The sequence below is a fragment of the Silene latifolia genome, chromosome 4 (assembly GCF_048544455.1).
Source record: "Silene latifolia isolate original U9 population chromosome 4, ASM4854445v1, whole genome shotgun sequence".
Lineage (NCBI taxonomy): Eukaryota > Viridiplantae > Streptophyta > Magnoliopsida > Caryophyllales > Caryophyllaceae > Silene > Silene latifolia.
In genome coordinates this window covers 57,383,182-57,395,980 of record NC_133529.1, presented here as the reverse complement: position 1 = coordinate 57,395,980, position 12,799 = coordinate 57,383,182, and the positions used below count along the sequence as shown (strand labels likewise).

The window sequence follows — 12,799 nt, the reverse complement described above, 5'->3', positions numbered from 1 at the left end:
GATTAAACGTTGTGGCGCAAACATGTGATAGAAACAGTTTATCAATTTAACTTAGCCTCATTTTAACATTTACAATTTACTTAGTCATGCATGGTTTCCCTTACTCCTTAGACAAATGTAACTACTCAAACATGATGATAATGTAAACTACACTAATGATAATTAAAATGATAAACATAATGGAAATGTAAATAGAATTACATTGAAATGGAAATGGAAATGGAATTGAAGAACAATGCAAATATAAATAACTTGATATGTAAATTGTTTATAATTTATATTGAAATTGTTTATAACATAATGGAAATACTAAAAGGAAATCTAATCTATCCTAAACTAAGAACTAAAATCAGAGTATAAAAGTGGTGTAGAAAGTATGTAAGAAGTGTGTTTTAGGTCTCGGATCAACACCCTTTATATAGGACTGAATGGAGTAACGGAAACAAGCTAGAGGAGGCTAACCCCGATCGGGGCCACCCCACCCCGATCGGGGTCGTGAGTTTTCTCAATTTTCTCTTAATTCTGTCTTAACTTTGCACTTAATGTTAATGCGGAATCCGATGCTTATGTTTTAATGCGTCCGTTTAAGGTATCTTAGGCATCCTTTGGCATCCAATGCAAACTCTCATCATGGGCTTTCAATTGGATTTCATTTCTTTACATATCCACCAACTAAGATTGGTTTACTCTTGCTCGGGTTTTCCAATTTCTTCCCAAAATGCCCCTATACTTCCCGGAATTCCTTTCAATGATCAAGACTTGCTCTCATTAGCCTCGTGAACTCTTGTACTTGCTACTTTGATGGGAAAAAGCTACTCAAAGCTTAATTTCCTACAAAACAAAATGAAAAACAAGCAAACACAACTAGAACAGGGAATTAGCTCACAAACACTAACATTAGTGCAAATGATATGTAAAATAGAGTTAAAATAGGGGGTTAAAGTATATGTAAAATGGACTTATCAAACTCCCCCAAGCTAAACTCTTGCTTGTCCTCAAGCAAGCACACAATACAATGTATGATAAGAACAAGGGTATGAGCAACAATCGTCTCATCCAAATGCAATTCCCGTCAAGTAACTTTAGAGCACAATGAATCATATCTTGAAACAACGTGTGCATAGGGAAATTGCAACAACATGGATGAGATTTATATGACAGCATAGCATGAATGACTTCAAATGAACTTTTCGGCCCTTGCATGATCTTTTGACTTTGGACTCTTACGGTACACTCAAGCTCTTTTATATGTGAAAGGATATTTATATGAGTAGCACTCACATATCCTCAACTCATGAGAATGTGCCCGCAATCTAATATGGTAGTCATTTCAAATCACAAGTCAAAAACAATCAAAATGCAAGCATATAAAAGAAGCCAATGGGTAGAAGAAGGCAATATATAATGGTTAAGAAAGGAGAACATATGAATTTTGGTTTGTGGAGCTAAGTCAAGCTAGCAACAACCAAGTGAAAGGATGCTCAATCCCAAAACTAAACCCAATATTTCAATATAAATCATAAGACCATTGTCCAAAAGATGATAATAAGATATGAGAATTCTCTTAATTTCCACTTCTTCTTGTTTTTCAATTCAATTCATGCTTCTTTTTCTTCTTTTTCATTCATGCGATTTCTTTTCATTTTTCTTTCTTCATTTTTCTCTTTTTTTTTCTTTTTCACAACTCCTTTTTTTTCACTTCTTTTCTTTCATTAACCAATTCCGGAAACTAGCAAATCCGGCATAACCAAGCTCACAAAGACCAAAAATCAAGCAAATCCCAAATGAGCACCCTAACACCAAAGACATAGCTACTAGCTTAACAAGGTAGGCAAGTATGATGTAGCTAGATAAGATGTAAAACATTGTGTGAGAAGGGGCTAAAAATGGGCAATAAAGTCTATGTGAATGGCTTCAAATGCAAGCATAAAATGAAAGTAATGCTCATAAAGATGAAATAAAAACCATACTTGTGCGTATTTGATGTAACACACACCATAAGGAGACCTACACTCACCTAAGAGAGACCGGATATGGATTAATCGGTCCAAAGAGGTTCTACCTTACCATCTTGTAGCTTGCCAATAGTCAAGATCAAGCCTATTTGGTTCAAATTTCATCTTCCACCTACTATGTCAAGACATCCCCATGTATGCAAAACCCGTCAAAAGCGCGACTCATTAGCTTTAAAAAGCTACAATATGGGAAATGCAAAGAGGAAAGACATTAAGCATAAGACAACAGGGTGGACACAACACACACTTTTTATGAAAATTTTTAAATTTTTCAAAGTTTTCAAAGTTTTAGGTTTTTAGATTTCCCATAACTAGACTCACTAAATCCCTCCCCCAAGCTAGAACAACACATTATCCTCAATGTGTAAAACAAAGAAGGACACCCAACAAAGGGAGATGGAACGACACATGCGGAAATAAAGAAAGGAAAGAAATCGTACAACCGCGTAGAAGCTCTCCCAAGCTAGCTTGAAAACAGGGTAAAGTCCAATCTAAGTAATAAAGTACCTGCGAAAGACAAGCTACTACATACGAAAGTAAGCTAAATTTCTTATTGTCCTAACTATTACATCAAAACCAACTTGAAATTGCAATTGTAAATTGTCTTAAAACGCATAAGTAAAACAAATTTTCCTAAATGAATATCCAACATCCTTTAAAAAGCATGTCAACGCCCTTAGAAGTTGATCATATTCCTGCGCATGAGCAATACACAAGCATATATAAGCAATTGATAAGATATAAGCATGAAAGATCAAAGGAAAGAAAGTATTAATCTTATCAAATTGCTCATGAGAGATTTCAAATAGAACCACCGTACTCCTCTCATCAGCAAGAGAAGGAGCATCATGCTTAAGACCATAAAAATAACCGTTAGTACAAATATTATAATCATGAATGGTCTCAAATTGGTGGTATGAAAACTCTAAGTGGTAGGACTCATCAAAAATGGGGGGTTCATCCTACTTAACCTCTATATTAGCATCATTAAGTCCTCCATCAACCTCGAATTGGTCAACTACATCCTCCACGAATGGATTTTCAAAGGGGTCTAAGGTCTCGGGTAAAACCTCATCCTTTTCATTTTATTCGGGCCCAACATCGTCCATGGTGAGTGTGTTATCCACTACAAGGTCAACGTCATCAACATGAGTCTCTAAATTTTTAATTGGAATGTCATTAAGAGGACTTTTAGAAGAAAAAGTCGGACTATCATCGTCGTCATCCAATAATTCAAAATCATTAGATTGAAAAGACTCACATTAGGGAGGTAAAAAGGCAAAATGAGAAAAGATAGGCTCATGTGGTCTCGGTTTCTCTTGAGAAGTTTTTTTCAAACGAACCTGTAGTACTTTGAGCTCCTCTTGCATGCGCCACACATTGTATTGGCGTGATACCTCCCGCAATTGACTTTGGCTAGCCATGAAATCACAGAAATGCCAAAGTTCTAGCCCCATCATGTAGTAGACACTCCCATTACTGAAGTTTATAACTATTTCTCGGGTCTCAAAATTCATGCCATTAAGCGCGAATTGAACCATGTAATCCCCATCAAGGACATGTCCAAGGGAGAGGAGTCGATCGCAAAAATGGTTGAATCGGGCAAGATAATCATGAAAAGGCTCATCTTTGAGTTCTGGGACGAATTCGTAATTCATTATGTAAGGCCAATAGCTTTATCACCTACAAAAATAGGCACTAAAACTACAATAAAACGGCGAGAATAATCTCAAGAAAAAAGTGTTCCTCGAGACAAAATAAAATAATATAAAATTCAACAACAAATTAGAAAACAAACCGTCTCCCCGGCAACGGCGCCCAAATTTGTTAGGCTACCGCACACTTATGCAAACATAATATTTATACCCTAGCAAAACAAATGAATGTAGTACGTAGGGGTCGAACCACAGAGAGACGGGAGTTGTTAAATAGTTGTTATGGATTGAATTTTACCTTGGTGGATTAACGTTTGCTTTGGTTGATTGGTTTGATGTAAAATAAAAACAACAATAAAAAGAAAATGTCTCGGGAGGTCGGGTCACACATGCTAATTATGTAAATGCTCATGTTAATTTAGGAAGTTGATTACTCGATAAATGTTTAGGCTTAAAACACCCACCTCTCGATCTTAGTGTCAACCATAGACCGGGTCCTAGAGAAACTCGCATTTATGACTAGGTCGTCCTACTACACATGCTTAGTCTAATGCGATTCCGTGCCTCTCGACTTATAGAATGAATTAACAAACTTAATCTATGATTACGGCCAATAACCAAAAATTAAACGTTGTGGCGCAAACATGTGATAGAAACAATTTATCAATTTATTTTTTTGGTAACATGTTAGCATTTTGTATTTCATATATCAAAAATATTACAATATCATCCAATTTCAACATCCATCATAAAGACTAAGTACAAAAAATACAGCGTATGTGTAATCTACTTAGCCAATCACAGTCATTAGCCTTCACCACAGTAGACATTTTGAAAACCAGTCTGTTATGCACTTGCTGTGAGATTCTGGACACCAAAATTTCAGGCCTGCTAAGCTGAAAAGTTAGCCTGCAAATATTTCTCTCATTCCATATCATGTAGAACGTAACCAATCTTGCCATTCTGCAAGTCTTCTTTCTGAGTTTCGAGTAGAATTGAGTAGACCCAGTGAAGCAAATATGAAACCTTTCCTCAACACCTGCAGTGACCCTAACACTATAAACACACTCAACAAAAAGATGGTCATGCGTTTCCTTTCCCACTTCACAGAGAACACATCTATCAGTTAAGCATATACCCATCCTTTGAAGTTTACCTCTGGTATTAAGAGCCTTTTTCTGAATCAACCAAGCTATAAAAGAATACTCGGGTAGTAACCGATTATCGCACATATCCTTATACCATAGGACATGGGGGTGTGAACCCTGCATCCAATGGTAACCTGCACTGACAGTGTAACCACCAGGAGAGGCTATCCCGGTATTACCTTGATAACCACCCTCAAGAATATCTCTAACTCTACAAATATTCCTCCAATTCCAGTTGGAATCAGGAGGAGGCTGATAATGCACCCAATCTGTTCCTTTCATATAGACATGGTCTATCCAAAGCACCCACAATCTATCTGCCTTTGTATACAACCAATGAACAAGCTTACCCACACTTGCTATATTCCACACCCCTGCATTCTGAATACCCAGACCACCCTTCTTCTTACTGAAGCAAACATCATGCCAAGAAACCAAGGGAGTTCTGTTATAGTCTGACTCACCACACCACAAAAAGTTCCTACAAATTGCTTCTATTCTTTTGATGACTCCCTTAGGAATCAGAAAAATAGAAGCCCAATAATTATGAAGGGTATTAAATACAGAATTGATTAGCACAAGTCTACCAGCATAGCTTAGCTTCCTTGCCCCAATCCCTCTGACTTTAGAAACAATCTTCTCAATTAACACATTATAATCAGCTTTATTCAGTCTACCAGGTTGGATAGGTATACCCAAATATTTAAAAGGAAGCTTCCCTTCCTGGTAACCAGAAATCTGGATAATGTCAGTCTTCAAACTATCAGTGATTCCACAAAACACTACCTCGGATTTAGAAGCATTAACTGTAAGTCCTGATGCAACAGAAAATGTAGCCAGAACTCTGAGTATAAGCATAATGGACTGCACATCCCCCTTACTAAACATTAGGAGATCATCAGCAAAGAGCAAGTGAGTAAGTTTCAAACTCTTACAAAGAGGGTGATACCTGAAATACCATTTCCTTGTTGCAAACTCCATAATCCTTGACAAATATTCCATACAAATGCAGAAAAGAAGAGGTGAAATAGGGTCACCTTGTCTAAGGCCCCTTCTACCTTTGAAATAACCAAACTGTGCCCCATTGAGATTAAGAGTAAAAGAAGAAGTAGTTACACAAGTCATAATCATCTGTCTGAACTTCTCAGGGAACATAAGGGCATCTAGCATTTGATCTACAAAAGCCCACTCAATAGAATCGTAAGCTTTTTGTAAATCTAGCTTAAACATGCATCTAGGAGAGGCATTTCCCCTATGGTAAAGCCTTACTAAGTCCTGGCAAATCAAGATATTTTCTAGAATGCTCCTGCCTTTGACAAAAGCTCCCTGATTTTTACTTATTATATCAGGTAAAACTAGAGCCAGCCTATTGCAAAGAATTTTGGAGATAGCTTTATAAAGAATATTACAGCAGGAAATTGGCCTGAAATGATTGGCACTGGTAGGCCTGTCCAGTTTAGGAATTAAGGTAATTATAGTAGCATTCAGCTGAGTCAATAACTTCCCAGTATCAAAAAAATTGATTACTGCTGCACTCACATCAGTCCCTATCACATCCCAAGCATCCCTGAAAAATTGGCTTGTATAGCCATCAGGACCAGGTGACTTATTCTTAGGAATGCTAAAGATGCTATTCTTAACCTCTTCACTAGTAACAGGCTTATTTAAAATGTCCCAATGAGTTGCAGTACAACAAGTACCTTTCCTGACTACATTCACATTAACCTCAGTGGTAGAATTATTAGATCCAAGTAAGCCTTGATAATACTCTAAGAAAGCCTGCTGTATAGAATCCCCATCATTGCACAAATTCCCTTCCTGATCCTCAATTTGAAAGACTTTGTTGAGCATCATTCTCTTCTTAATGACATGATGAAAAATAAGAAGTGTTAAGATCACCTTCTAAGGACCACTGCACCTTAGCTTTTTGAATCAGAAAACTGTCCCTGGCAGATACTAAATCTCTCAGTTCATGAGCCAAAGCAGCTTCTTGCTGAATTAGATCAGCATCCCCAGGATTATCAACTAAGGCCTTCTGGATATGTTCCAAAGCCAGACTAGCAACAGATGTATTATTCTCCACATCAGAAAAACACTCTCTATTAATGTTCTTCAGAATAGGCTTGAGAGCTTTGAGTTTTTTGACAACTGAAAACATTTTAGTTCCTCTATAGACAGTAGCCCAAGCCATAGCAACAGTCTTTAAAGCTAGGAGCAAGCCCCCACATATTGAAATATTTGAAATTCTTTTTCCCTCCAATATCAGCATTCCTGTCCACAATGGTGCAGAGACAATGATCAAACAATCCCTCAGGGTGAAAGTGAGCAAGGCTAGTGGCATAACCATCCAGCCACTCCTGATTTCCCATAGCCCTATCCAACCTACTGTAGACCCTATCATTTGATTCCTGTTTGTTAGACCAGGTAAACATGGCACCAGTGGCAGGGATATCCTCCATACCACAAATAGACACACAGTCTTGGAAATACTCCATTTCAGAATCAGTAGTATTTCCTCCTAACCTCTCAATAGGAGACAGAACAGTGTTGAAATCCCCAAGCCAAAGCCAAGGTGTACAACAAGTTGCAGAAATTTCTTTGAGAGTATTCCATAATTCAATTCTCTCATGCAATCCATTAAATGCATAAATCATAGTAAGCTGGAAATTCTTATCATCAACTCTAGAATGAACCAACATATGAATATGTTGAGCACTATAAGATAAAAACTGAATATCAAAAAGATTAGGCTTCCATAAAACCTAAATTCGGCTCCCCTTATGTCAACTGCAGTTAGTGGAAACACTTCAACCATCACAAATAGAGGTATTCCTATTCAACAAAGTGCTAGGCTTCAGTTTAGTTTCAAGCAAACCAAAAGCCCTACCCCATTATTGTGCAAGAATGATCTCACCACTCTCTGCTTATTCAGGTCATTTAGACCCCTGACATTCCAGAATCCTAAGCTATGCATTGATATTAGGATCTGGGGGGTCTTTACCACTCTCAACAGCCTGCTCTTGTGGGACAGCATTACGATTTAGAGCATCCATAAATGTGTAGTTGCTAAACTTTCCTGACAACCTCACCCCCACCATACCCTCTTGTCTATTAAGCCTAATGATTTGCTTGACAGGAGTTGACTTAATGACAGGAGTAGGCCTACTGGTAGAAAGTGGAGGGAAATTATCAAGATGTAAGGTAGGAGGAGTGATCACTTCCTTGGACTGGTTGGTGGTTGCGCCACTGGCCTCCATTCTTTCTTCTGGGGAGGCTTACCAGGAACCTTAGGACCTTGAGTGTTAACTTGCCTCCTCCTAGGCTTCCTGCACTGAGCAGCATCGTGCCCAATCCCTGTACAGCTCGTACAAGAAATAGGCCTCCATTCATACTGTATGGTAACATATACCACATGCCCATTTTCATCTAAGAATTTGACTTTCTCAGTGAGTTTTTGATCCATAGGTAATTCAATCATCACTCTAGCAAAACTCAGACGAACCTGATCATGTGTCTCAATATCCATCTTAACATATTTTCCTACCAAGTTAGCAATTTGAGGCAAACACTTTCCCCAAACTTTCAGGGGGATTCCATATAGCTTCACCCAAACTGGAACTACAGCAACCTTCTCTTTAACCAAATCCATATCCTTAACCCAGGGTTTGACAATAACTGGTTTATTATCAAATAGATAATAGCCAGACTTCAATAAAGCATCTTTCCCCCCAGGTTTAGTAAATCTTACAACAAAAACTCCATTATCCAAAAAAGAAACACGATCTATTCCAAAACAATCCCACATCTTATACACATAATCCTCAACAAGATCCCAAGGAGGGTTTGCACCCAAAATGTAACAAATAACAGAGTTAGACCAAAAATCTACCTCTGTTTTGATATCATCATGTGTAAACTGCAGCAAATCAGTGAGTTCCTCCTCTTCATCAATAGTCTCCAAAATAGGTATATCCTTTCCACCCTTCCGCAACGTCCAGCCGTCGTTTTCTACCGGTTCTCCTTCACTAAGATCCACACAGGGATGCCTTGAATGGCGTTGATAGACTTCATTTTGCCTGTATCAGACGAAGAAGGACCCAAGTCACCACCTTTAGGGACATGTTTAGTAGATGAGCCCACGACAGAAGCTTTGGAAGATTGTAAAGCAGATTTAGTTGTAGAATTTAATGGCGAAAAACGGTTTAACATGGGTTTCAGAGCCGTCATCGTTGTAATAGATTTTATTAGGGTTTAAGAATTTAGAGCTTTCCTCTCTCTAGCTTTCTCTCTCATTGATTTTCCTATAACAATTTATCAATTTAACTTAGCCTCATTTTAACATTTAAAATTTACTTAGTCATGCATGATTTCCCTTACTCCTTAGACAAATGTAACTACTCAAACATGATGAAAATGTAAACTACACTAATGATAATTAAAATGATAAACATAATGGAAATGTAAATAGAATTACCTTGAAATGGAAATGGAAATGGAATTGAAGAACAATGCAAATATAAATAACTTGATATGTAAATTGTTTATAACTTATATTGAAATTGTTTATAACATAATGGAAATGCTAAAAGGAAATCTAATCTAACCTAAATTAAGAACTAAAATGAGAGTATAAAAGTGGTGTAGAAATTATGTAAGAAGTGTGTTTTAGGTCCCAGATCAACACCCTTTATATAGGAGTGAAGGGAGTAACGGAAACAAGCTAGAGGAGGCTAACCCCGATCGGGGCCACCTCACCCCGATCAGGGTCGTGGGTTTTCTCAATTTTCTCTTAATTCTGTCTTAGCTTTGCACTTAATGTTAATGCGGAATCCGATGCTTATGTCTTGATGCATCCGTCTAAGGTACCTTAGGCATCCTTTGGAATCCAATGCAAACTCTCACCATGGGCTTTCAACTGGATTTCATTTCTTTACGTATCCACCAACTAAGATTGGTTTCCTCTTGCTCGGGTTTTCCAATTTCTTCCCAAAATGCCCCTATACATCCCGGAATTCCTTTGTATGATCAAGTCTTGCTCTCAATATCCCCGTGAACTCTTGTACTTGCTACTTTGATGGGGAAAAGCTACTAAAAGCTTAATTTCCTAAAAAACACAATGAAAAACAAGCAAACACAACTAGAACACGGAATTAGCTCACAAACACTAACATTAGTGCAAATGATATGTAAAATAGAGCTAAAATAGGGGGTTAAAGTATATGTAAAATGGAATTATCAAGAGGAAGAGGTAGAGGTAGAGGCTTCTTCATGGGAGCAGGGAGAGGACAGCCATATCATGGATATGAATCAGTCTCAGAGGAAAGCATCAGAACACAAGAGGAGGCTCTTGAACAAGCAGACAAGCATCGAAAGGTAGAAATTCCTGATTTTTCTGGTAGTCTTAACCCTGATGACTTACTAGAATGGATTAGGGATGTTGAAATAATATTTGAGTTCAAAAATTACAATGATGCTAAGGCTTTTAAAGTTGCCGTGTTGAAATTAAAAGGATATGCATCACTATGGTATGATAACCTTAAACATCAGAGGTTAAGGGATGGGAAGGAGGCTATTAAATCTTGGTCCAAACTTAAAAAGAAATTGTTGGATAAGTTTGTTACCAAAGATTACACCCAGGATCTATTCATTAAGTTGTCTAAGCTTAGGCAGGATAAGAGACCCCTTGAAACCTATTTGAGGGAATTTGAACAGCTAACCTTACTATATGAGATAAATGAGAAGGTTGAGCAAAGGATTGCTAGGTTCTCAGAAGGGCTTGATAAGAATATTGCTACTAAGGTTAGAATGCAACCACTTTGGTCTTATGATGATGTTGTCAACTTGGCATTCAGAGTGGAGAAAATAGGAAAGTCTAAACCTGCTACATCTAAGCCCAAACCTACCTTTAGACCCAACACTGGTGTTAAAATTGCTGAAACACCTAAACCAGTGTCCCAAACAGGAGGAGACAATGGGAAGGCACTTATGTTCCCTAAGTCCAACCCACCTCTGACCAAAGAAAAGATTAAATGCTTCCAATGCCAGGGGTATGGCCACTTCAAGAACGACTGTCCTTCTTAGAGAACATTGGCAGCAATGGAAGTAGAGGAGTAGGAAAGAGAGGGTTCAGTTGAGTATGAGGAGGAACCAGTGAATGAGGAGGCAACTCTTGAGGAGGAACCCAACCAGGAACAGGTCATGACTCACCCTGATACAGGTCATAGTCTGGTTCTATGGAGGGTAATGCACTCTCAACAGGCACCTTTGGAGGAGGACCAAAGATCCCTCATTTTCAGGAGTAGATGTACTATTCAAGGAAGGGTATGCAACTTGATCATTGATGGTGGGAGTTGCACAAATGTGGCATCTGTCACCATGGTTAACAAGCTTAACCTCAGTACCCAGGAGCACCCCCAATCCTTACAAGCTCAGATGGCTAAACAAGGGAGTAGAGGTCAAGGTTGATAAACAATGCCTTGTTCTATTTTCAATTCACAATGTTTCTAAAGATGAGATTTTGTGTGATGTGGTCCCTATGGAAGGTTGCCACCTACTGTTGGGTAGACCATGGGAATTTGACAAGAATTCTATCTACCAGGGGAGGAGCAATACCTATTCTTTCAAACAAGGCAATAAAAAGATCACATTGACTCCTCTACCACCTAATCAGAAGAACTATGGGAGTCCATGTGTGACTGATGGACTCAATGGGGTTTTATTGCTGTGTGAAGCAGAAATGGTCAAGGAAATGCAACAAGAACAGCCTGTTCTTATCTTGTTGTCCAAGGAAATTCATGAGGATGTGGAGCATCAACTGCCAGTAGAGGTTAGGCCATTACTAGAGCAATACCAGGATGTCTTCCCTGCTGAATTGCCTAGTGGATTACCTCCACTAAGAGGTATTGAGCACCAGATTGACCTTGTGCCAGGATCTGTACTCCCTAACAGACCTGCATACAGGTGTGATCCTGATGCTACAAGAGAATTGCAGAAGAAAATTGACGAGCTGATGAACAAAGGATCTGTGAGGGAATCCTTGAGCCCTTGTGTTGTCCCAGCATTGTTGGTACCTAAGAAGGATGGCACTTGGAGGATGTGTATTGACAGTAGAGCCATTAACAACATCATTGTCAAGCATAGGTTCCCTATACCCAGGTTGGATGACATGCTGGATAAGTTAAGTGGTACCAGGATCTTTTCTAAAATTGATCTTAGGCAGGGTTATCATCAATTGAGAACCATAAAAGGGGACGAATGGAAGATTGCCTTCAAAACTAAGCAAGGGCTCTATGAGTAGTTGGTTATGCCATTTGGGTTATCAAATGCCTCTAGCACTTTTATGAGATTGATGACAGAAGTGTTGAGACCTTTCTTAGGGAGTTTTGTTGTGGTGTACTTTGATGACATCCTCATCTATAGCAAGTCCATAGAGGAGCACTTGAGCCACCTTGAGAATGTATTCCAAATTCTGAGAGGCAGCAAATTATTTGGAAAATTGGAGAAATATACCTTCTTGACTTCTGAGATTAAGTTCTTAGGATACATCATCTCTGGGAGGGGAATTTCAGTGGATCAGGATAAGATTGATGCCATTAAATCTTGGCCAGTCTCTAAGATCATCACTTAAGTAAGAGGCTTCCATGGTCTTGCTTCCTTTTACAGAAGATTTATCAAAAACTTCAGTGTTGTTGTTGTCCCAATCACAGAGTGTATGATGAAAGGAGAGTACAAATGGACTGAGAGTGCTCAGCAAGCATTCAACTTGATCAAAAGAATGCTGTGTGAGGCACCTGTTCTCAGGTTACCTGATTTCAACTGTTTGTTTGAAGTGGAATGTGATGCTACTGGTGTTGGCATATGAGCTATATTGGTTCAGGAAAGGAAGCATGTGGCCTACTTTAGTGAGAAGCTAAGTGGAGCCAAGCTGAGTTACTCCACTTATGACAAAGAGTTCTATGCAATTGTCAAGGCTCTTATGCAT

At 38.5% G+C, this 12,799-nt stretch overlaps 1 protein-coding gene across 1 annotated transcript; it reads left to right on the top strand.

Annotated features, from left to right (window-relative positions):
• Positions 1 to 10,044: 10,044 nt before the first annotated feature.
• Positions 10,045 to 10,899, top strand: LOC141651537 (uncharacterized). Its single transcript, XM_074459244.1, has one exon. It carries the CDS (start codon positions 10,045 to 10,047, stop codon positions 10,897 to 10,899), a length of 855 nt encoding a protein of 284 aa, XP_074315345.1.
• The last annotated feature ends 1,900 nt before the right edge of the window (positions 10,900 to 12,799 follow it).

Bases quoted from the DNA above. Each gene is read 5' to 3' on its own strand.
- LOC141651537 (XM_074459244.1), top strand. From the start codon at position 10,045: ATGGAATTATCAAGAGGAAGAGGTAGAGGTAGAGGCTTCTTCATGGGA.